Here is a 24,053-nt window from a genome sequence, read left to right as displayed (position 1 = left end):
TGTAAGCAGTATAAATATTAAATCCAGTGTCCAGTGGTTTGGTGTTCCATCACTAGATGGCACTGATGTTCAATATTCTTTACAATGCCGAGCAGGGCTTCATTGTGCTCTTGAGGTCAAAAGTATTTTGCAATGTCAAGGAACCTTATCACAACAGCTGGCTCAATGTCTTTTGTGACATAGAGTGGAAGAGAATTTAATTTTACTCCCTGTCACTGGCATTGATAGATGAAAACATCTGTATTATCAATTGGAATTAAATAATCACTTTTGTGACAATTACATTAATCCCCCACCCCTCCCTCAAAAGACGCGCTTATATGTCTTTTCAGACTCTGCACATTCAATCCCATGTACTTCATCATTTTTTCAAGACCTACAGTAAAAAAATCAGTTAAGGTAAATGCTAGACTTTTTCTCAGTGGTGGGTGGGAATAAAACGTAATTACGATAAACCCGAATTACTAGTTCAATATATTGCGTGCATGTTTTGCCTTTAAATTACATAACGGATGAATCATGTAATCTGCGACATTCTCATTATTTGAATTGTGCAAAAAAACTAAGGTGTCACATTGTAGTAGTTTTGTTTCCAAAAGTGCGACATTAGAAACGTTAAACCAACAACCCATGTGACATGAATGAAGACGGACGTCATGGGGATTATCTTTTTTGTCATCGCTTCATTGCTGCAGTACAATAGAACCCTGGGAGTTTGTCCTTGCCACTAAAATTAGACACCTTATAGTTAGCAATATCCAATATTGGTTTGTTTGCTTAGATACTTATAGACACTAAAAAGTAAATATTTATAGACTGTAAGATACATTTGTGTACTCATCTTCAATATAATCCCCCCACAGAAAATTGAGTCTGTGTACTGAGAAGGGGGGAAAAACTTTTTATGTTTACAAACCAATCATGTTTGGGAGAGACAACAACAAATTAGTCTTTTCTTTAATGAGGCCATGAATGGGGGAATATCTCATTTTCTTTGCTTCATGTTTCTCCATGTTGATGCTGTTTCTTCTTTCTCCCACCACACAAGACACCAACATCTTAACTATATTTTTGTTTTTTTACATCATGACATCATCCGGAAAAAAAACCCAGCATAAGTTGACATGGGAAAGAATAAGAAATAAAGATGTGTCAAGTATAAAGAGAAAAAGTAAAACAATAAAATAAAATCGACATTTAGTACTGTATGAAAGTCTCTTTATTTTTTAAAAATTGTGATTTTATTTTATTTTTTGTGTGTGTGTGTTTTTTTCTGCAAGTGCCACAGGGGTTCCGCCCACGTTGCTCATTCTTTATTTGCTTAATGTCACATTTGAAATCAGCAGGAATGCACCGTGACAAAAGAATGGAGGGTGTGAGTGACAGCTGCCAGCCCTGATCCAGGAATTGTTCAATAATGTTTTACAACATTGCAGCCCTATGCATCACCTTGGGGTCACGCCAAACGCCTTCTGTAGCCTTGCGTTATAAAAGCCAGTCCGAAAGATGCAATGTGACACTCAACAAGGTGAAGTCTCAAACTGGAAATACGAAAATACCACAAAAAAAAAGGAGAATCGGGAGAACACAAGAAACGTTTCAGCATTGATTTTATTCATCGTAATATAAGGTATGTATATTTTTTCCCCAATTAACTCTTGAACATAAAAATAAATTTGGGAACTATAACTTAAATCTAAGTTATAGGAAGTTGTTGTACATTTTATTTAACTGAGAGCACAAATTAGTTCATCTCACTGCAGGTGTCTTTTTATTTAATATTTTCTAGTGTAAATTTAATCATTTTCGCAATATGTTTCAAAATTTGAAGGAATGTGATATGTAGGATTCATATATTGAATGTATTTGTTTTGAAATACGTTTTAATTTCAGTGTTTTCATTGTATTTATCAACTATTTAAAACATTCATGCTGATGAGAAAACATGACAGCGTCATATAAATAATTTCATAATTTTCACAAGAATCATTTTAGATAAATTATCAAATGTCCGGAAGACAAACGGAAAGTCAGGTTTCATGTATTCATTTTTTTCATATTATTTTTAGTAATATTTTTATTGAGCATGTTTTCATCTACAAGAACATTTATTATTATTATAGCAATAATACAAGGGTGTGTGTGGGGTGTTAAACCATGACAAGCCATTAAAATATATATATTTTTCATTTTATGAATTAAAGGCAATATATTAGTTTATTAACATGTTCCAATGAGGCTGAACGAAGACTTGATTAGAAGGACACACAAACACGTAGCTGCCACAACATCTGTATGTTTGTTTAATTAAAATTTTCCATTGTATAGAACCAAACCAAACAAGATGCTCATTCGACGGATGATGGCAACGTGCCTGATTCTAACAGGTAACTTGATCTGTTCAAACATAGTGAGTCTTGTTTTTCCTGGACAACAAGAGAAAAGGGTTCAAAAGTATTTTTTTTAAATAAGGTTTGAGGACAACCACAGCATGGGAACCAACATCGAGCACAACGGCAACACCTGATCCGCCAACAACTCAGGGGATAATGACAACACCGACAGAACAAACGACTGCTGTCATAAACACAGAATCTCCAACAACAGTGACGACACCTGCAGAATCAACTACAGTTGCCATAACAACAGATCCTACCACAACAACAATCACGACACCTGCAGAAACAACTGCTGCTGCAACAATAACGACAGAAACAGCAACAGTTGCCACAACAGCAGCAGTGACGATACCTGCCGAAACAACAGTTGCCACAATAATAGACTTTACGACAACGGCAGACACAACACTTGCAGATACAACAACAGCAGCCACAACAATAGATTCTACCACAATGGCATCCACCACACTTGCGGAAACAACAACAGTTGAAACAACAGCAGCAGAAACAACAACAGACTTTACCACAATGGCCTCCACGACACCTGCAGAAACAACAACTGCTGCTGCAACAACAACTACAGAAACCACAGTTGCCACAAATGGAGCAGAGATGACACCTGCTGTAACAACAGTTGCCACAACAACAGTCACAACAGCAGAGACGTCACCTGCAGAAACAACAACTGCTGCTGCAACAATAGCAGCAGAAACAACAATAGATTCTACCACAATGGCATCCACCACAATAGCGGAAACAACAACTGTTGAAACAACAGCAGCAGAAACAACAACAATAGGAACAACAGCAGCAGCAACGACACCTGCCGAAATGACAACAGCTGCTGCAACCACAACTGCAGAAACAACAACCGCTGAAACAACAACAGCAGAAACAACAACAGACTTCACCACAATGGCCTCCACGACACCTGCAGAAACAACAACCGCTGCTACAACAACTGCGGAAACAACAACAGCAGAAACAACAGCTGTAGAAACAACGACAGCAGAAACAACAGTTACCACAACAACAGACTTTACCACAAGGGCAGACATGACACCTGCAGAAACAACAGCTGCCACAACAACAGTGACGACACCTGATGAAACAACAACAGTTGCCACAAACGCAGCAGAGACAACACCTGCAGACACAACATCTGCTGCAACACCCTCTGAAACAACAACAGCAGAAACAACAGGTGCCACAATAGACTATACCACAACGGTAGACATGACACTTGCAGAAACAACAACAGCTCCTGCAACAACAACTGCAGAAACAACAACAGTTGCCAAAACAGACCGTATCACACCAGAAGACACAACACCTGCAGAAACAACAACTGCTTCTGCAACAACAGCAGCAGAAACAACAATAGCTGAAACAACAACAGTTTCCACGATACCTGCAGAAACAACAGCTACTGCAACAACTGCAGACATAACAACTGCTGAAACAACAACAGCAGAAACAACAGTTGCCACAAATGCAGCAGACACAACAACCACTGAAACAACATCTGCTGAAACAACAGTTGCCACAACAACAGACTTTACCACAATGGCAGACACAACGACTGCAGAAACAACAACTTCAGAAACAACAACAGAAGGAACAACTACTGAAACAAAAACCACTGAATTAACATCTGCTGAAACAACAACAGCTGACACAACGACAGACATTGCCACAACGGCAGACACAACAACTGCGGAAACAACAACAGCAGATACAACAGCTGTAGAAACAACGACAGCAGAAACAACAGTTGCCACAACAGACTATACCATAACAGTAGACACAACACTTGCAGAAACAACTATAGCTGCTGCAACAACAACTGCAGAAACAACAATCGCTGAAACAACAACTGTAGAAACAACGACAGCAGAAACAACAGTTGCCACAACAGACTATACCATAACGGTAGACACAACACTTGCAGAAACAACAATAGCTGCTGCAACAACAACTGCAGAAACAAAAATCACTGAAACAACAGCAGCAGAAACAACAGTTGCCACAACAACAGACTTTACCACAACGGTAGACATGACACTTGCAGAAACAACAACAGCTGCTGTAACAACAACTACAGAAACAACAACCGCTGAAACAACAGCAGCAGAAACAACAACAGTTGCCAAAACAGACCGTACCACACTAGAAGACACAACACCTGCAGAAACAACAACTGCTTCTGCAACAACAGCAGCAGAAACAACAATAGCTGAAACAACAACAGTTTCCACGATACCTGCAGAAACAACAGCTACTGCAACAACTGCAGAAATAACAACTGCTGAAACAACAACAGCAGAAACAACAGTTGCCACAAATGCCGCAGACACAACAACTGCAGAAACAACAACCACTGAAACAACATCTGCTGAAACAACAGTTGCCACAACAACAGACTTTACCACAATGGCAGACACAACGACTGCAGAAACAACAACCGCAGAAACGACAACAGAAGGAACAACTACTGAAACAAAAACCACTGAAATAACATCTGCTGAAACAACAACAGCTGACACAACGACAGACATTACCACAACGGCAGACACAACAACTGCGGAAACAACAGCAGAAGAAACAACAACCGCTGAAACAACAACAGTTGCCGCAACAACAGATTTTACCACCACAGCAGACATTACAGCTGCAGAAACAACAGCAGTAGAAACAACAGCAGCAGAAACAACAACAGTTGCTACAGCAGCAGCAGTGACGACGCCTGTTGAAACAACAGCTGCCACAACGATAGATTCTACCACAATGGCATCCATGACACTTGCGGAAACAACAACCGTTGAAACAACAGCAGCAGAAACAACAACAGTTGCCACAACAACAGACTTCACCACAATGGCAGTCACGACACTTGCAGAAATAACAACCGCTGCCACAACAATAGATTCCACCACAATGGTATCTACGACACCTGCAGAAACAACAACTGCCGCTGTAACAACTACACCAACAACAGTTGCCACAAATGCAGCAGAGACAACCCTGCAGAAACAACAACCACTGACACAACAACTGGAGAAACAACACCAGCTGCCACAACAACAGTGACGACACCAGATGAAACATCAACAGTTGCCACAACAATAGATTCAATTACAATGGGATCTATGACACCTCCAGAAACAACAACCACTGAAACAACAACCAAAACAACATTTGCCACAACAATAGATTCTACCACAATGGCATCCACAACACCTGCGGAAACAACAACCGTTGAAACAACAACACTTGCTATTACAGACCTTACCACAATGGCAGACACGACACCTGCAGAAACAACAACAGCTGCTGCAACAACTGCAAAAACAACAGTTGCCACAAACTCCGCACACACAACTGCAGAAACAACAACCACTGAAACAACAGCTGGTGAAACAACAACAGTTGCCACAACGGCAGACACAATGACTGCAGAAACAACAACCGCTGAAACAACAGCAGCAGAAACAACAACAGCAGAGACAACAGTTGCCACAACACACCTTACCACCATGGCAGACACGACACCTGCAGAAACAACAGTTACCACAAACACAGCAGAGACAACGCCTGCTGAAACAACAGCAGTTGCCACAACAACAGACTTTACCACAACCGCTGAAACAACAGCAGCAGAGACAACAGTTGTCACAACAACAGCAATAATGACACCCGCAACAACTGTTACCACAAACGCAGCAGAGACAACACCTGCTGAAACAACAACAGTTGCCACAACAACAGACTTTACCACAACAACAGACATGACATCTGCAGAAACTACAACTGCAGAAACAACAGTTGTCACAAAAGCAGCAGAGACAACACCTGCTGAAACAACAAGAGTTGCAACAACAACTGACTTTACCACAACAGCAGACACAACACCTGCAGAAACAACAACTGCTGCTGCAACAACTGTGGAAACCACAGTTGTCACAAATGCAGCAGAGACAACACCTGCCGAAACAACAGCAGTTGTCACAACAGACTATACCACAACGGCAGACGCGACACTTGCACAAACAACATTAGCTGCTGCAACAACTGCAGAAACAACAACCGCTGAATCAACAGCAGCAGAAACAACAACAGTTGCCACAAAAGACCTTACCACAATGATAGAAACGACACCTGCAGAGACAACAACTGTTGAAACAAAAGCAGAAACAACAGTTGCCACAAACGCCGCAGACACAACTGCAGAAACAACAACCACTGAAACAACATCTGCTGAAACAACAACAGCTCCCACAACAACAGACTTTACCACAACGGCAGACACAACGACTGCAGAAACAACAACAGCTGAAACAACAGCAGCAGAAACAACTACAGTTGCCACAACTGACCGTACCACAATGGCAGACACGACACCTGCAGAAGCAACAGTTACCACAAACACAGCAGAGACAACGCCTGCTGAAACAACAGCAGTTGCCACAACAACAGACTTTACCACAACGGCAGACACAACAACTGCAGAGACAACAACCACTACTGTAACAAAAACTGCAGAAATAACAACCGCTGAAACAACAGTAGCAGAAACAAGAGTTGTCACAACAACAGAAATAACGACACCTGCTAGAACAACTGTTGCCACAAACACAGCAGAGACAACACCTGCTGAAACAACAACAGTTGCCACAACAACAGACTTTACCACAACAGCAGACACGACATATGCAGAAACAACAACTGCAGAAACAACAGTTGTCACAAACGCAGCAGAGACAACACCTTCTGAAACAACAAGAGTTGCAACAACAACTGACTTTACCACAACAGCAGACACGACACCTGCAGAAACAACAACTGCTGCTGCAACAACTGTGGAAACCACAGTTGTCACAAATGCAGCAGAGACAACACCTGCCGAGACAACAGCAGTTGTCACAACAGACTATACCACAACGGCAGACGCGACGCTTGCACAAACAACAATAGCTGCTGCAACAATAGCTGGTGCAACAACAACTGCAGAAACAACAACCACTGAATCAACAGCAGCAGAAACAACAACAATGGCCACAAAAGACCTTACCACAATGATAGAAACGACACCTGCAGAAACAACAGTTGCCACAAACGCCGCAGACACAACTGCAGAAACAACAACCACTGAAACAACATCTGCTGAAACAACAACAGCTGCCACAACAACAGACTTTACCACAACGGCAGACACAACGACTGCAGAAACAACAACCGCAGAAACAACAGCAGAAGAAACAACAACAGCTGCGACAACAACAGACATTGCCACAACGGAAGACACAACGACTGCAGAAACAACAACCGGTAAAACAACATCAGCTGCCACAACGACAGACACAACAACTGCAGAAACAACAACCACTACTGTAACAAAAACTGCAGAAATAACAACCGCTGAAACAACAGTAGCAGAAACAAGAGTTGTCACAACAACAGAAATAACGACACCTGCTAGAACAAGTGTTGCCACAAACACAGCAGAGACAACACCTGCTGAAACAACAACAGTTGCCACAACAACAGACTTTACCACAACAGCAGACACGACATCTGCAGAAACAACAACTGCAGAAACAACAGTTGTCACAAACGCAGCAGAGACAACACCTTCTGAAACAACAAGAGTTGCAACAACAACTGACTTTACCACAACAGCAGACACGACACCTGCAGAAACAACAACTGCTTCTGCAACAACTGTGGAAACCACAGTTGTCACAAATGCAGCAGAGACAACACCTGCCGAGACAACAGCAGTTGTCACAACAGACTATACCACAACGGCAGACGCGACACTTGTACAAACAACAATAGCTGCTGCAACAATAGCTGGTGCAACAACAACTGCAGAAACAACAACCACTGAAACAACATCTGCTGAAACAACAACAGCTGCCACAACAACAGACTTTACCACAACGGCAGACACAACGACTGCAGAAACAACAACCGGTAAAACAACATCAGCTGCCACAACGACAGACACAACAACTGCAGAAACAACAACCGCAGAAACAACAGCAGAAGAAACAACAACAGCTGCGACAACAACAGACATTGCCACAACGGAAGACACAACGACTGCAGAAACAACAACCGGTAAAACAACATCAGCTGCCACAACGACAGACACAACAACTGCAGAAACAACAACCACGACTGCAACAACTGCAGAAACAACAACCGCTGAAACAACATCAGCAGAAACAACAGTTGTCACCACAGCAAAGACGACACCTGCCGAAACAACAGTTGCCACAAATGCAGCAGAGACAACACCTGCTGAAACAACAACAGTTGCCACAACAACAGACTTTACCACAACAGCAGACACGACAGCTGCAAAAACAACAACTGCAGAAACAACAATCGCTGAAACAACATCAGCAGAAACAACAGTTGCCACCACAGGAAAGACGACACCTGCCGAAACAACAGTTGCCACAAACGCAGCAGAGACAACAACTGCTGAAACAACAACAGTTGCCACAACAACAGACTTTACCACAACCACGACACCTGCACAAACAACAATAGCTGCTGCAACAACTGCAGAAACAACAACAACCGCTGAAAAAACAGCAGTAGAAACAACAACAATTGCCACAACAGCAGCAGTGACGACACCTGCCGAAACAACAGCTGTTGCCACAAATGCAGTAGAGACAACACCGGCTGAAACAACAACAGATGCCACAACGACAAACTTTACCACAACGGCAGACACAACTACTGCAGAAACAACAACAGCAGCCACAACAATAGATTCCATTACAATGGTATCCACGATACTTGTGGAAACAACAAGCGTTGAAACAACAGCAGCAGAAATGACTACTGAGACAAAAACATCGGCTTCCACAACAACAGCAGCCCTGATGACATCTGCAGCCACAAGCGAAACATTAACACCGACTGGAGTGACAACAGAGGAAACTACAACTGAAACAACAGCTGGAGCCACGACTGCAGAATCTGAAACAACCACCGACACAGAAACATCGGCTCCCACAACAACAGCAGTCCTGACGACATCTGGAGCAACAAGTGAAACATCAACACCTAATGGGGGGGATACTGGGGCAGGAACTACTGAAACAACAGCTGGAGACACGACTGCAGAATCAGAGACAACCACTGCGACAGAAACATCAGCTCCCACAACAACAGAAGCCCTGACAATGTCTGCAGCAAGAAGTGAAACATTAACACCGACTGTAGTGACAACAGAGGAAGCTACGACTGAAACAACAGCTTTAGCCACTACTGCAGCATCTGAATTAACCACTGAGACAGAAACATCAGCTCCCACCACAACAGCAGCCCTGACACCATTTGCAGCAACGAATGAAATATCAACGCCTGATGGGGTGGCAACTGGGTCAGGAACTACTGAAACAACAGCTATAGCCACGACTGCATCAGTGACAACACCTGCAGAAACAATAACAGCTGGCGCAACAACAACAGCAGCGAACCCCGATGAAACAACGACAGCTGCCACAATAATAGACTTTACCACAACAGCAGACAGGACACCTGCAGAAACAACAACTCCTGCTGCAACAACAGTTGCCACAATAGGCTCTTCTACAAAGGCAGCTATGACATCTGTGGAAACAACAACAGCAGGAACAACAACAGTTGCCACAACAGCAGCACTCACAACAACAGCCGAAGTGGCAACACCTGTCAAAACAACAGTTGCCACAACAATAGACTTTACAACAATGGCAGTCACGACATCGACAAAAAAAACAACAGACACGATTGCCAAACGAGTTACTTTCAGATCTCTTCAAAGCACCTTTACAAGTGATTTGCAGGATCCAAACTCCGTGGCTTATCAAAACAGAGCAGACATGATCAAGGCACAAGTAAGTAAAAAAAAAAATTATGTCACAATATGAAATATGATAACAGTGATAAATTCAAACCAATGTCATTGACGCCCCAACCTGCACCCCTCTCTACAGCTTACACCGATATTTTCTGAAGCATTTCCTTCCTCCTTTGTGATCGTGATCATCATCACATTCAGGTACTTTGCTGTTGTGGTTTAACAGGTGAAATACAGAAAGTATTTACAGTTGACAAACATTTTTTTGTGATTTCTTCTGCAGGAGTGGCTCAGTCGTCAACGTCATGGATGTTGAGTTCACTGATACATCGACACCAAGTGACACCCAAATTGCGGAGGTCTTGTCCGATGCGGCTTTAATTGTCAGTGGCTTTGACATTGAAACTGCCTCCATTAATGTGGAGTCAACAGCCATAGCTGTATCAACAACACAATCTGCTGTCACAACTGCTGCTTTGACAACCACAGAAGCAACTAAAGTAATGACGACAGCTACTCAGACAGCTGTACAAGCCTCTACAACGGCAACGGTGGTGGTGACTTCTGCACCAACAAATTCTGACACTGATCCCCCATCAGTCGCAACAGCAACGGGCATGTTGACAACTCCTTCTCAGACAACAACTGATGGAACTTCACTGACGGCGACCGACGTGACAACTGCCGTCGCCACAACAACGGAGTCAACAACTCTTGTTGAAACAACAGAAGAAAAATCTGCTCTCTCAACAACATCAGGACTGCCAACAACCGTTGAGACAACTGCACAAACATCAGCTCGCACAACAACTGCAGCCTTGACGTCTGCCGTCACAGGTGAAACATTAACGCCTGCTGAAATATCAACGCCTGATGGTGTGGCAACTGGAACAGGAACTACTGAAACAACACCTGGAGCCATGACTGCAGAATCTGAAACAAACACTGCGACAGAAGCATCAGCGACCACAACAACAGAAGCCCTGACAACATCTGCAGCGACAAGTGAAGTATTAACACCTGCTGGAGTGGCTACAGAGGAAACTACGACTGAAACAACAGCTGTAGCCACGGCCACAGAATCTGAAACAACCACTGAGATAAAAATGTCGACTCCCACAACAACAACAGCCCTGACAACATCTGCAGCCACAAGTGAAATATCAACGCCTGATGGTGTGGCAACTGGGACAGGAACTACTGAAACAACACCTGGAGCCACAACCGCAGAATCTGAAACACCCACTGCAACAGAAACATCAGCTTCCGTAACAACACCAGCCCTGACAACATCTGCGGCCACAGGTGAAACATCAATGCCTAATGGAGTGGCAACTGGGGCAGAAATAACTCAAACAACAGCTCAAGCCACAACCACAGAATCTGAAACAACCACCGAGGCAGAAACATCGGCTCCCACAACAACAACAGCCCTGACAACATCTGCAGCAACAAGTGAAATATTAACACCTACTGTAGTGACAATAGGGGAAGCAACGACTGAACCAACAGCTGGAGCCACAACTGCAGAATCTGAAACAACCACCGAGACAGAAACATCGGCTCCCCCAACAACAGCAGCCCTGATGACATCTGGAGCAACAATTGAAACGTTAACACCTGCTGGGGTGGCAACAGAGGAAGCTGCTACTGAAACAACAGCTGGGGCCACGACGGCAGAATCTGAAACAACCACTGAGAGTAAAACATCGGCTCCCCCAACAACAGCAGCCTTAGCGACATCTGCAGCCACAAGTGAAACATTAACACCTGATGGGGTGGCAACTGGGGCAGGAACTACTGAAGCAACAGCTCGAGCCACGACTGCAGAATCTGAAATAACCACTGAGACAGCAACATCAGCTCCCACAACAACAGAAGCTCTGACAACATCTGTAGCAACGAGTGAAACATTAACACCTGCTGGAGTGACAACAGAGGAAGCTGCTATTGAAACAACAGCTGGGGCCACGACGGCAGAATCTGAAACAACCACTGAGAGTGAAACATCGGCTCCCCCAACAACAGCAGCCTTAGCGACATTTGCAGCCACAAGTGAAATATTAACACCTGATGGGGTGGCAACTGTGGCAGGAACTACTGAAGCAACACCTCGAGTCACGACTGCAGAATCTCAAACAACCACCGAGACAGAAACATTGGCTCCCCCAACAACAGCAGCCGTGGCGACATCTGCAGCCACAATTGAAACGTTAACACCTGCTGGGGTGGCAACAGAGGAAGCTACAACTGAAACAACAGCTGTAGCCACAACCGCAGGACCTGAAACAACCACTGAGACAGAAACATTGGCTCCCCCAACAACAGCAGCCTTGACGACATCTGCAGCAACAAGTGAAACATTAATACCTGCTGGAGTGACAACAGAGGAAGCTGCTATTGAAACAACAGCTGGGGCCACGACGGCAGAATCTGAAACAACCACTGAGAGTGAAACATCGGCTCCCCCAACAACAGCAGCCCTGACGACATCTGCAGCAACGAGTGAAACATTAACACCTACTGTAGTGACAACAGGGGAAGCTACGACTGAAACAGCTGTAGCCACAACCGCAGAACCTGAAACAACCACCGAGACCGAAACATTGGCTCCACCAACAACAGCAGCCTTGACGACATCTGCAGCAACAAGTGAAACATTAACACCTACTGGAGTGACAACAGAGGAAGCTGCTACTGAAACAACAGCTGGAGCCACAACCGCAGATTCTGAAACAACCACTGAGACAAAAACATTGGCTCCCCCAACAACAGCAGCCTTAGCGACATCTGCAGGCACAAGTGAAACGTTAACACCTGCTGGAGTGGCAACAGAGGAAGCTGCTATTGAAACAACAGCTGGGGCCACGACTGCAGAATCTGAAACAACCACCGAGACAGAAACATCCGCTACCCCAACAACAGCAGCCCTGACGACATCTGCAGCCACAATTGAAACGTTAACACCTGCTGGAGTGGCAACAGAGGAAGCTGCTACTGAAACAACAGCTGGGGCCACGACGGCAGAATCTGAAACAACCACTGAGAGTAAAACATCGGCTCCCCCAACAACAGCAGCCTTAGCGACATCTGCAGCCACAAGTGAAATATTAACACCTGATGGGGTGGCAACTGGGGCAGGAACTACTGAAGCAACAGCTCGAGCCACGACTGCAGAATCTGAAATAACCACTGAGACAGAAACATCAGCTCCCACAACAACAGAAGCTCTGACAACATCTGTAGCAACGAGTGAAACATTAACACCTGCTGGAGTGACAACAGAGGAAGCTGCTATTGAAACAACAGCTGGGGCCACGACGGCAGAATCTGAAACAACCACTGTGAGTGAAACATCGGCTCCCCCAACAACAGCAGCCTTAGCGACATTTGCAGCCACAAGTGAAATATTAACACCTGATGGGGTGGCAACTGTGGCAGGAACTACTGAAGCAACACCTCGAGTCACGACTGCAGAATCTGAAACAACCACCGAGACAGTAACATTGGCTCCCCCAACAACAGCAGCCGTGGCGACATCTGCAGCCACAATTGAAACGTTAACACCTGCTGGGGTGGCAACAGAGGAAGCTACAACTGAAACAACAGCTGTAGCCACAACCGCAGGACCTGAAACAACCACTGAGACAGAAACATTGGCTCCCCCAACAACAGCAGCCTTGATGACATCTGCAGCAACAAGTGAAATATTAACACCTGATGGGGTGGCAACTGTGGCAGGAACTACTGAAGCAACACCTCGAGTCACGACTGCAGAATCTGAAACAACCACCGAGACAGTAACATTGGCTCCCCCAACAACAGCAGCCGTGGCGACATCTGCAGCCACAATTGAAACGTTAACACCTGCTGGAGTGACAACAGAGGAAGCTGCTATTGAAACAACAGCTGGGGCCACGACGGCAGAATCTGAAACAACCACTGAGAGTGAAACATCGGCTCCACCAACAACAGCAGCCTTAGCGACATCTGCAGCCACAAGTGAAATATCAACGTCAGATTTGGTGGCAACTGGGGCAGGAACGACTGAAACAACAGCTGTAGCCACTACTGCAGGTCCAGAAACAACCACTGAGACAGAAACATCAGCTCCCACAACAACAGCAGCTCTGACAACATCTGCAGCAACAAGTGAAATATCACCGCCTGATGGGGTGGCAACTGGGGCAGGAACTACTGAAACAACGGCTGTAGCCACTACTGCAGGTCCTGAAATAACCACTGAGCCAGAAACATCGGCTCCCCCAACAGCAGCACCCCTGACGACATCTACAGCCACAAGTGAAACATTAACACCTACTGGAGTGACAACAGAGGAAGCTACGACTGAAACAACAACTGGAGCCACGACTGCAGCATTTGAAACAACCACTGAGACAGAAACATCATCTCCCACAACAACAGCAGCCCTGATGACATCTGCAGCAACAAGTGAAATACTGGCCCCTGATGGGGTGGCAACAGCGGGAGGAACTACTGAAACAACAGTTGGAGCCACGACTGCATCAGTGACAACACCTGCAGAAACAATAACAGCTGGCGCAACAACAACAGCAGCGAACCCCGATGAAACAACGACAGCTGCCACAATAATAGACTTTACCACAACAGCAGACAGGACACCTGCAGAAACAACAACTCCTGCTGCAACAACAGTTGCCACAATAGGCTCTTCTACAAAGGCAGCTATGACATCTGTGGAAACAACAACAGCAGGAACAACAACAGCTGCCACAACAGCAGCGCTCACAACAACAGCCGAAGTGGCAACACCTGTCAAAACAACAGTTGCCACAACAATAGACTTTACAACAATGGCAGTCACGACATCGACAAAAAAAACAACAGACACGATTGCCAAACGAGTTACTTTCAGATCTCTTCAAAGCACCTTTACAAGTGATTTGCAGGATCCAAACTCCGTGGCTTATCAAAACAGAGCAGACATGATCAAGACACAAGTAAGTAAAAAAAAAAAATTATGTCACAATATGAAATATGATAACAGTGATAAATTCAAACCAATGTCATTGACGCCCCAACCTGCACCCCTCTCTACAGCTTACACCGATATTTTCTGAAGCATTTCCTTCCTCCTTTGTGATCGTGATCATCATCACATTCAGGTACTTTGCTGTTGTGGTTTAACAGGTGAAATACAGAAAGTATTTACAGTTGACAAACATTTTTTTGTGATTTCTTCTGCAGGAGTGGCTCAGTCGTCAACGTCATGGATGTTGAGTTCACTGATACATCGACACCAAGTGACACCCAAATTGCGGAGGTCTTGTCCGATGCGGCTTTAATTGTCAGTGGCTTTGACATTGAAACTGCCTCCATTAATGTGGAGTCAACAGCCATAGCTGTATCAACAACACAATCTGCTGTCACAACTGCTGCTTTGACAACCACAGAAGCAACTAAAGCAATGACGACAGCTACTCAGACAGCTGTACAAGCCTCTACAACGGCAACGGTGGTGGTGACTTCTGCACCAACAAATTCTGACACTGATCCCCCATCAGTCGCAACAGCAACGGGCATGTTGACAACTCCTTCTCAGACAACAACTGATGGAACTTCACTGACGGCGACCGACGTGACAACTGCCGTCGCCACAACAACGGAGTCAACAACTCTTGTTGAAACAACAGAAGAAAAATCTGCTCTCTCAACAACATCAGGACTGCCAACAACCGTTGAGACAACTGCACAAACATCAGCTCGCACAACAACTGCAGCCTTGACGTCTGCCGTCACAAGTGAAACATTAACGCCTGCTGAAATATCAACGCCTGATGGTGTGGCAACTGGGACAGGAACTACTGAAACAACACCTGGAGCCATGACTGCAGAATCTGAAACAAACACTGCGACAGAAGCATCAGCGACCACAACAACAGAAGCCCTGACAACATCTGCAGCGACAAGTGAAATATTAACACCTGCTGGAGTGGCTACAGAGGAAGCTACGACTGAAACAACAGCTGTAGCCACGGCCACAGAATCTGAAACAACCATTGAGATAAAAACGTTGACTCCCACAACAACAACAGCCCTGACAACATCTGCAGCCACAAGTGAAATATCAACGCCTGATGGTGTGGCAACTGGGACAGGAACTACTGAAACAACACCTGGAGCCACAACCGCAGAATCTGAAACACCCACTGCAACAGAAACATCAGCTTCCGTAACAACACCAGCCCTGACAACATCTGCGGCCACAGGTGAAACATCAATGCCTAATGGAGTGGCAACTGGGGCAGAAATAACTCAAACAACAGCTCAAGCCACAACCACAGAATCTGAAACAACCACCGAGGCAGAAACATCGGCTCCCACAACAACAACAGCCCTGACAACATCTGCAGCAACAAGTGAAATATCAACACCTACTGTAGTGACAATAGGGGAAGCTACGACTGAACCAACAGCTGGAGCCACAACTGCAGAATCTGAAACAACCACCGAGACAGAAACATCAGCTACCCCAACAACAGCAGCCCTGACGACATCTGCAGCCACAATTGAAACGTTAACACCTGCTGGAGTGACAACAGAGGAAGCTACAACTGAAACAACAGCTGTAGCCACAACCGCAGGACCTGAAACAACCACTGAGACAGAAACATTGGCTCCCCCAACAACAGCAGCCTTGACGACATCTGCAGCAACAAGTGAAACATTAACACCTGCTGGAGTGACAACAGAGGAAGCTGCTATTGAAACAACAGCTGGGGCCACGACGGCAGAATCTGAAACAACCACTGAGAGTGAAACATCGGCTCCCCCAACAACAGCAGCCTTAGCGACATCTGCAGCCACAAGTGAAATATTAACACCTACTGTAGTGACAACAGGGGAAGCTATGAGTGAAACAACAGCTGGAGCCACGACTGCAGAATCTGAAACAACCACCGAGACAGAAACATCGGCTCCCCCAACAACAGCAGCCCTGACGACATCTGCAGCAACGAGTGAAACATTAACACCTACTGTAGTGACAACAGGGGAAGCTACGACTGAAACAGCTGTAGCCACAACCGCAGAACCTGAAACAACCACCGAGACCGAAACATTGGCTCCACCAACAACAGCAGCCTTGACGACATCTGCAGCAACAAGTGAAACATTAACACCTACTGGAGTGACAACAGAGGAAGCTGCTACTGAAACAACAGCTGGAGCCACAACCGCAGATTCTGAAACAACCACTGAGACAAAAACATTGGCTCCCCCAACAACAGCAGCCTTAGCGACATCTGCAGGCACAAGTGAAACGTTAACACCTGCTGGAGTGGCAACAGAGGAAGCTGCTACTGAAACAACAGCTGGAGCCACAACCGCAGAATCTGAAACAACCACCGAGACAGAAACATCAGCTACCCCAACAACAGCAGCCCTGACGACATCTGCAGCCACAATTGAAACGTTAACACCTGCTGGAGTGACAACAGAGGAAGCTACAACTGAAACAACAGCTGTAGCCACAACCGCAGGACCTGAAACAACCACTGAGACAGAAACATTGGCTCCCCCAACAACAGCAGCCTTGACGACATCTGCAGCAACAAGTGAAACATTAACACCTGCTGGAGTGACAACAGAGGAAGCTGCTATTGAAACAACAGCTGGGGCCACGACGGCAGAATCTGAAACAACCACTGAGAGTGAAACATCGGCTCCCCCAACAACAGCAGCCTTAGCGACATCTGCAGCCACAAGTGAAATATTAACACCTACTGTAGTGACAACAGGGGAAGCTATGAGTGAAACAACAGCTGGAGCCACGACTGCAGAATCTGAAACAACCACCGAGACAGAAACATCGGCTCCCCCAACAACAGCAGCCCTGACGACATCTGCAGCAACGAGTGAAACATTAACACCTACTGTAGTGACAACAGGGGAAGCTACGACTGAAACAGCTGTAGCCACAACCGCAGAACCTGAAACAACCACCGAGACCGAAACATTGGCTCCACCAACAACAGCAGCCTTGACGACATCTGCAGCAACAAGTGAAACATTAACACCTACTGGAGTGACAACAGAGGAAGCTGCTACTGAAACAACAGCTGGAGCCACAACCGCAGATTCTGAAACAACCACTGAGACAAAAACATTGGCTCCCCCAACAACAGCAGCCTTAGCGACATCTGCAGGCACAAGTGAAACGTTAACACCTGCTGGAGTGGCAACAGAGGAAGCTGCTATTGAAACAACAGCTGGGGCCACGACGGCAGAATCTGAAACAACCACTGAGACAGAAATATTATCTCCCACAACTACAGTAACACTGACCACATCTGCAGCAACAAGTGAAACATCAACACCTGCTGAAGTGGCAACAGAGGAAGCTGCTACTGAAACAACAGCTGGGGCCACGACCGGAGAATCTGAAACAACAACCGAGACAGAAACATCGGCTCCCATAACAACAGCAGCCCTGACAGCATCTGCAGCAACAAGTGAAACATTAACACCTGCTGGAGTGACAACAGAGGAAGCTGCTATTGAAACAACAGCTGGGGCCACGACGGCAGAATCTGAAACAACCACTGAGAGTGAAACATCGGCTCCCCCAACAACAGCAGCCTTAGCGACATCTGCAGCCACAAGAGAAATATTAACACCTGATGGGGTGGCAACTGTGGCAGGAACTACTGAAGCAACAGCTCGAGTCACGACTGCAGAATCTGAAACAACCACCGAGACAGAAACATTGGCTCCCCCAACAACAGCAGCCCTGACGACATCTGCAGCAACGAGTGAAACATTAACACCTACAGGAGTGACAACAGAGGAAGCTACAACTGAAACAACAGCTGTAGCCACAACCGCAGGACCTGAAACAACCACTGAGACAGAAACATTGGCTCCCCCAACAACAGCAGCCTTGACGACATCTGCAGCAACAAGTGAAACATTAACACCTGCTGGAGTGACAACAGAGGAAGCTGCTATTGAAACAACAGCTGGGGCCACGACGGCAGAATCTGAAACAACCACTGAGAGTGAAACATCGGCTCCCCCAACAACAGCAGCCTTAGCGACATCTGCAGCCACAAGTGAAATATTAACACCTACTGTAGTGACAACAGGGGAAGCTATGAGTGAAACAACAGCTGGAGCCACGACTGCAGAATCTGAAACAACCACCGAGACAGAAACATCGGCTCCCCCAACAACAGCAGCCCTGACGACATCTGCAGCAACGAGTGAAACATTAACACCTACTGTAGTGACAACAGGGGAAGCTACGACTGAAACAGCTGTAGCCACAACCGCAGAACCTGAAACAACCACCGAGACCGAAACATTGGCTCCACCAACAACAGCAGCCTTGACGACATCTGCAGCAACAAGTGAAACATTAACACCTACTGGAGTGACAACAGAGGAAGCTGCTACTGAAACAACAGCTGGAGCCACAACCGCAGATTCTGAAACAACCACTGAGACAAAAACATTGGCTCCCCCAACAACAGCAGCCTTAGCGACATCTGCAGGCACAAGTGAAACGTTAACACCTGCTGGAGTGGCAACAGAGGAAGCTGCTATTGAAACAACAGCTGGGGCCACGACGGCAGAATCTGAAACAACCACTGAGACAGAAATATTATCTCCCACAACTACAGTAACACTGACCACATCTGCAGCAACAAGTGAAACATCAACACCTGCTGAAGTGGCAACAGAGGAAGCTGCTACTGAAACAACAGCTGGGGCCACGACCGGAGAATCTGAAACAACAACCGAGACAGAAACATCGGCTCCCATAACAACAGCAGCCCTGACAGCATCTGCAGCAACAAGTGAAACATTAACACCTGCTGGAGTGACAACAGAGGAAGCTGCTATTGAAACAACAGCTGGGGCCACGACGGCAGAATCTGAAACAACCACTGAGAGTGAAACATCGGCTCCCCCAACAACAGCAGCCTTAGCGACATCTGCAGCCACAAGAGAAATATTAACACCTGATGGGGTGGCAACTGTGGCAGGAACTACTGAAGCAACAGCTCGAGTCACGACTGCAGAATCTGAAACAACCACCGAGACAGAAACATTGGCTCCCCCAACAACAGCAGCCCTGACGACATCTGCAGCAACGAGTGAAACATTAACACCTACAGGAGTGACAACAGAGGAAGCTGCTACTCAAACAACAGCTGGGGCCACGACCGGAGAATCTGAAACAACAACCGAGACAGAAACATCGGCTCCCCCAACAACAGCAGCCCTGACGACATCTGGAGCAACGAGTGAAACATTAACACCTACAGGAGTGACAACAGAGGAAGCTGCTACTCAAACAACAGCTGGGGCCACGACCGGAGAATCTGAAACAACAACCGAGACAGAAACATCGGCTCCCATAACAACAGCAGCCCTGACAACATCTGCAGCAACAAGTGAAACATTAACACCTGCTGGGGTGGCAACAGAGGAAGCTACGACTGAAACAACAGCTGTAGCCACAACCGCAGGACCTGAAACAACCACTGAGAGTGAAACATCGGCTCCCCCAACAACAGCAGCCTTAGCGACATCTGCAGCCACAAGAGAAATATTAACACCTGATGGGGTGGCAACTGTGGCAGGAACTACTGAAGCAACAGCTCGAGTCACAAATGCAGAATCTGAAACAACCACCGAGACAGAAACATCGGCTCCCCCAACAACAGCAGCCCTGACGACATCTGCAGCAACGAGTGAAACATTAACATCTGCTGGAGTGACAGCAGAGGAAGCTGCTATTGAAACAACTGCTGGGGCCACGACGGCAGAATCTGAAACAACCACTGAGAGTGAAACATCGGCTCCCCCAACAACAGCAGCCTTAGCGACATCTGCAGCCACAAGTGAAACGTTAACACCTGCTGGGGTGGTAACAGAGGAAGCTACGACTGAAACAACAGCTGTAGCCACAACCGCAGAACCTGAAACAACAACCGAGACAGAAACATCGGCTCCCTTAACAACAGCAGCCCTGACAACATCTGCAGAAACAAGTGAAACATTAACACCTGCTGGAGTGACAACAGAGGAAGCTGCTACTCAAACAACAGCTGGTGCCACGACGGCAGAATCTGAAACAACCACCGAGACAGAAACATCGGCTCCCCCAACAACCGCAGCCTTAGCGACATCTGCAGCCACAGGTGAAATATTAACACCTACTGTAGTGACAACAGGGGAAGCTATGACTGAAACAACAGCTGGAGCCACGACTGCAGAATCTGAAACAACCACCGAGACAGAAACATCGGCTCCCCCAACAACAGCAGCCCTGATGACATCTGGAGCAACAAGTGAAACATTAACACCTACAGTAGTGACAACAGAGGAAGCTGCTACTCAAACAACAGCTGGGGCCACGACCGGAGAATCTGAAACAACAACCGAGACAGAAACATCGGCTCCCATAACAACAGCAGCCCTGACAACATCTGCAGCAACAAGTGAAACATTAACACCTGCTGGGGTGGCAACAGAGGAAGCTACGACTGAAACAACAGCTGTAGCCACAACCGCAGGACCTGAAACAACCACTGAGACAGAAACATTGGCTCCCCCAACAACAGCAGCCTTGACGACATCTGCAGCAACAAGTGAAATATTAATACCTATTGTAGTGACAACAGGGGAAGCTACGACTGAAACAGCTGTAGCCACAACCGCAGAACCTGAAACAACCACCGAGACAGAAACATCGGCTCCCCCAACAAGAGCAGGCTTGACGACATCTGCAGCAACAAGTGAAACATTAACACCTACTGGAGTGACAACAGAGGAAGCTGCTACTGAAACAACAGCTGGGGCCACGACGGCAGAATCTCAAACAACCACTGAGAGTGAAACATCGGCTCCCCCAACAACAGCAGCCTTAGCGACATCTGCAGCCACAAGTGAAATATTAACACCTGATGGGGTGGCAACTGGGGCAGGAACTACTGAAGCAACAGCTGGACCCACGACTGCAGAATCTGAAATAACCACTGAGACAGAAACATCAGCTCCCACAGACATAGCAGGACTGACAACATCTGGAGCAACAAGTGATACATCAACACTTGATGGGGTAGCAACTGGGGCAGGAACTACTGAAGCAACAGCTCGAGCCACGACTGCAGAATCTGAAACAACCACTGAGACAGAAATATTATCTCCCACAACTACAGTAACCCTGACCACATCTACAGAAACAAGTGAAACATCAACACCTGCTGAAGTGGCAACAGAGGAAGCGACTTCTGAAACAACAGCTCTAGCCACGACCGGAGAATCTGAAACAACAACCGAGACAGAAACATCGGCTCCCATAACAACAGCAGCCCTGACAACATCTGCAGCAACAAGTGAAACATTAACACCTGATGGGGTGGCAACTGGGGCAGGAAATACTGAAGCAACAGCTGGACCCACGACTGCAGAATCTGAAATAACCACTGAGACAGAAACATCAGCTCCCACAGACACAGCAGGCCTGACAACATCTGGAGCAACAAGTGAAACATCAACACGTGATGGGGTGGCAACTGGGGCAGGAACTACTGAAGCAACAGCTGAAGCCGCGACTGCAGAATCTGAAACAACCACTGCGACAGAAACATCATCTCCCACAACAACAGCAGTCCTGACGACATCTGGAGCAACAAGTGAAACATCAACACCTGATGGGGTGGCAACTGGGGCAGGAACTACTGAAGCAACAGCTCGAGCCACGACTGCAGAATCTGAAACAACCACCGAGACAGAAACATCGGCTCCCCCAACAAGAGCAGCCCTGACTACATCTTCAGCAACAAGTGAAACATTAATACCTGCTGGAGTGACAACAGAGGAAGCTGCTACTGAAACAACAGCTGTAGCCACAACCGCAGAACCTGAAACAACCACTGAGACAGAAACATTGGCTCCCCCAACAACAGCAGCCTTGACAACATCTGGAGCAACAAGTGAAACATCAACACCTGATGGGGTGGCAACTGGGGCACGAACTACTGAAGCAACAGCTGAAGCCGCGACTGCAGAATCTATAACAACCACTGCGACAGAAACATCATCTCCCACAACAACAGCAGTCCTGACGACATCTGGAGCAACAAGTGAAACATCAACACCTGATGGGGTGGCAACTGGGGCAGAAACTACTGAAGCAACAGCTGTAGCCACAACCGCAGAACCTGAAACAAATACTGACACAGAAACATTGGCTCCCCCAACAACAGCAGCCTTGACGACATCTACAGCAACAAGTGAAACATTAACACCTGATGGGGTGGGAACTGGGGCAGAAACTACTGAAGCAACAGCTGTAGCCACAACCGCAGAACCTGAAACAACTACTGAGACAGAAACATTGGCTCCCCCAACAACAGCAGCCCTGACGACATCTGCAGCCACAATTGAAGCGTTAACACCTGCTGTGGTGGCAACAGAGGAAGCTGCTACTGAAACAACAGCTGGGGCCACGACGGCAAAATCTGAAACAACCACTGCGACAGAAACATCAGCTCCCCCAACAACAGCAACCGTGACAACATCATTAACAAGCAGTGAAACATTAACACCTTCTGTCCCATCTGTGCTGACGAGTGGAGCAACAGCAAAGTCTGTTACAACCACAGAAACAACTGCGCCCACCACAGAGTTTATGTCAACTCCGGAGGCAACTGGGGCAACATCACATCCTACAAGCGCAGCAGTGCCAGCAGCATCCGAGACGGCATCACCTGCTCTGACAACAATGGCCGTTG

The 24,053-nt window shown here is 46.5% G+C and overlaps 1 protein-coding gene across 1 annotated transcript; it reads left to right on the top strand.

Moving 5' to 3' along the window:
- The first annotated feature begins 1,265 nt into the window (after positions 1-1,265).
- Positions 1,266-6,319, top strand: LOC127609842 (mucin-22-like). Its single transcript, XM_052079380.1, has 3 exons — positions 1,266-1,630; positions 2,329-2,387; positions 2,473-6,319. Exons 2-3 carry the CDS (start codon positions 2,345-2,347, stop codon positions 5,487-5,489), a joined length of 3,060 nt encoding a protein of 1,019 aa, XP_051935340.1. The 5' UTR covers positions 1,266-1,630; positions 2,329-2,344; the 3' UTR covers positions 5,490-6,319.
- Positions 6,320-24,053: the final 17,734 nt, after the last annotated feature.

This window comes from Hippocampus zosterae, chromosome 1 (assembly GCF_025434085.1).
Source record: "Hippocampus zosterae strain Florida chromosome 1, ASM2543408v3, whole genome shotgun sequence".
Classification (NCBI taxonomy): Eukaryota; Metazoa; Chordata; class Actinopteri; order Syngnathiformes; family Syngnathidae; genus Hippocampus; species Hippocampus zosterae.
This window is presented reverse-complemented; position numbering and strand designations above follow the sequence as displayed.